Source organism: Manduca sexta, unplaced genomic scaffold, assembly GCF_014839805.1.
Source record: "Manduca sexta isolate Smith_Timp_Sample1 unplaced genomic scaffold, JHU_Msex_v1.0 HiC_scaffold_572, whole genome shotgun sequence".
In the NCBI taxonomy this organism is placed as follows: Eukaryota; Metazoa; Arthropoda; class Insecta; order Lepidoptera; family Sphingidae; genus Manduca; species Manduca sexta.
In genome coordinates this window covers 11,330-14,000 of record NW_023595377.1, presented here as the reverse complement: position 1 = coordinate 14,000, position 2,671 = coordinate 11,330, and the positions used below count along the sequence as shown (strand labels likewise).

Below are 2,671 nucleotides of genomic sequence, written 5' to 3'. Positions count from 1 at the left end.
AAAAGTAACGAAGGCAAAATATTATCATCGGTTAACGGGTTTATTAAATACAAATAGTAAAATTTTATTTCAAAGATTTTTTTTGGGACGTAGGGCCCCTGACTGATGCTGGGCCCCTAAGCAGTTACCAAATTCGCTTTGGGCTAATCCGGCCCTGAAGATAAACCTTTTATAAAATCAAGTTGTATGAGCATCAATAAAGATAACTGATATCAAAACTAATGAAACGTTACTTAGCATAAAATTAACATCTTTAATTCTTTTAATCTTTCAGTGAGACATGATGTTATTAAAAACTCCTTTTTGATGACACTCACCAGGACGGCGGTAGTGCACGATGAGGTACAGCGTGAAGAAGATGGCGAAGGTAACGAGCGACATGACCCAGTGGACCAGCAACATGATGGCCACGCACATCAGGAAACCAGCCAGCGACAGCCACATGTTGTAATACTGTGGGTATACACATAACGTGGATTACAACAACCAATCACAATCGCATTTTTAAATAAACCAATCACAATAATTTATTCTTAGGATCGGATCGAAGACTAAGATTTGAATCGTTTATTAAAATCGGCCGATAGAAAATTAAAACATAACTATAGCAGTAGGCCTTGTTAACTACAATTGTAGTAATTAAATGTATTAACATTTCCAGCTACAGTAACCACTGTCAATGGAAAAGTGTGGCATCTGGCACGTTTTACCAAGTTTTGCGCATTTGATGTTAAGTTTTAATTAATTGCAATATCCTTAGAAAGACCTTGCAGACCGCTGCATGGTATTTGGTGGTCGAAATAGACAAAGTTGAGGTAGGAAATATACAGTAGGTATCCAACCGGAATCTAGTACTCGAAATAGATCTAACATTTAATTTCTAATCTTTAGGTCTATTCTCATTTACCTCGAACTTTTTGGTAACCTTGACGCAAGGTCTCACCAAAACCTATCAGATATCACACGTTTTCCTCGTGATTTAAAGCAATAAAACATCTCAATTTAGCCTTGCATTGGGGCTTACCCGGAAAGTAGGGCGCCATCCGAGCGGACGCACGAGCGCCGCGTGGAATGTGCAGAAATTGATCAACGCGTACGACGCCAGGTAAAAGTTGGAGATCAACGGCGCTATTGTGTTCAAATCAGCTGCAACAAAACAGATTTTTCAAAATATTAGATCATGTATATGAGCAAAATAGTTCAAATAGGTTTTGGACAATAACGATATTCAAAAATAACATTTACTCATAGATTAAATATGTAATAATTCCGTACAATTACTCCAGTAATTTTGTATCGTGTAGAAATAAAAATTCATACCGATTAGCAGAAACAGTAGCGAAACAAAGAATGTGAGCACGTAGCCTCTGTACGGCTCTCCGTGGCGACCGTAAGGCTTGGAAAAGAAGATTAGTCCAGGGTAGATGCGGTCCACACCCAAGGCCTGGATGAGCCGCGGTACCGACAGCAGGTTGGTGAGAGCAGTGGATAGAGTCGCTGCCCAGCATCCGCCATAAATAAAAGGGCCCCAAGCTGACATCAGTTGCATCACCTACAATTAATACACCAATTAACAAGTAAGTAGGTATCGTATTTAAACTATTTAGGGCTCCACCCGATATATAAAGAAGTTTATAGCATTGAGGGATAGAACAGATTAGAATTAACGAAAGTACTGACTACAAAGTTACAGAGATGAAGACGATCAAACGGAAAAGATCACAGAAACAGGAATGAGATGGTTTACATTGTTTTATACATAAGATACTTCTTTATCCTGTATCGGAATATGTAGAGAGGTTTAACAATTTACCCTAGGTTACCTAGATGATACCTAGTAACCTAAACTTATTTTAATTAATATGACGAGCTCATCTTGCGATATCGCTTTTGTTATTGCATTATAATTAGGTACGTGATTTGTATTTGTGGTATATTCACAGTAGAATTAAGAGGCTAGATACATACTTATATTATCTGAATTACATATTGCATACGCTAGATAAAATCATAATAAAACTTACCGAATAGCTATTATGAAGTCCGTATTCACAAGTATTATTGAGAGCGCAAAGACTAACGCTGCTGTAGTCGGTGACTGTGCCGTTGACGATCAGCAAGTCGGTAATGTTTCCCGAAGCATCTCGCAGCGCGCCTCCACCAGCAAACAGCACCATCAGGGTGTAACTCACCATCGAGATCAGGAGAGCCAGCAGCGTGCCTTTAGGGATGGCTGATGCTGGGTCCTGAACGATTTAGTGCAGATTTGAGACCTCGAGCCCATAGAATACGTTAAACTTAAATGTTTATTTCCTAGGGTACGATTCTGTTTATATTAAACATCGACCGCTAACGGTTTTATAATATCGGTTGACTAAAATATTCTACCGATATTATAAAAGGTTATAATAGGTAGTCATAAATATATAACCAGATACTATAAAAACTTAGCTACAGTAACTGCCCGTGGTAGTAAGGTAATAACAGAAAAATAAAATCATAGATATAAAGTTCATACTTGACCGCATTCATAGGCTAATAAAATATTTTTAAAACATACAAGGAATGGTTTATCATTTTTAGTAAGTGGATTGTAATTTATATCTGTGCCATGGAGAAACATAATAAACAGATACGTTGTTTTATCCTCTTAAAAAAACAATATATTCGG

The 2,671-nt window shown here is 37.6% G+C and overlaps 1 protein-coding gene across 1 annotated transcript; it reads right to left on the bottom strand.

Annotated features, from left to right (window-relative positions):
- Positions 1-317: 317 nt before the first annotated feature.
- Positions 318-2,671, bottom strand: LOC119193484 (bumetanide-sensitive sodium-(potassium)-chloride cotransporter-like; the record flags this gene model as incomplete). Its single annotated transcript, XM_037447090.1, has 4 exons — positions 2,025-2,671; positions 1,321-1,552; positions 1,025-1,146; positions 318-453 (listed from the first exon to the last, which is right to left on the bottom strand). Coding segments are annotated over exons 1-4 (661 nt in total), but the record flags the coding sequence as incomplete, so codon positions are not given.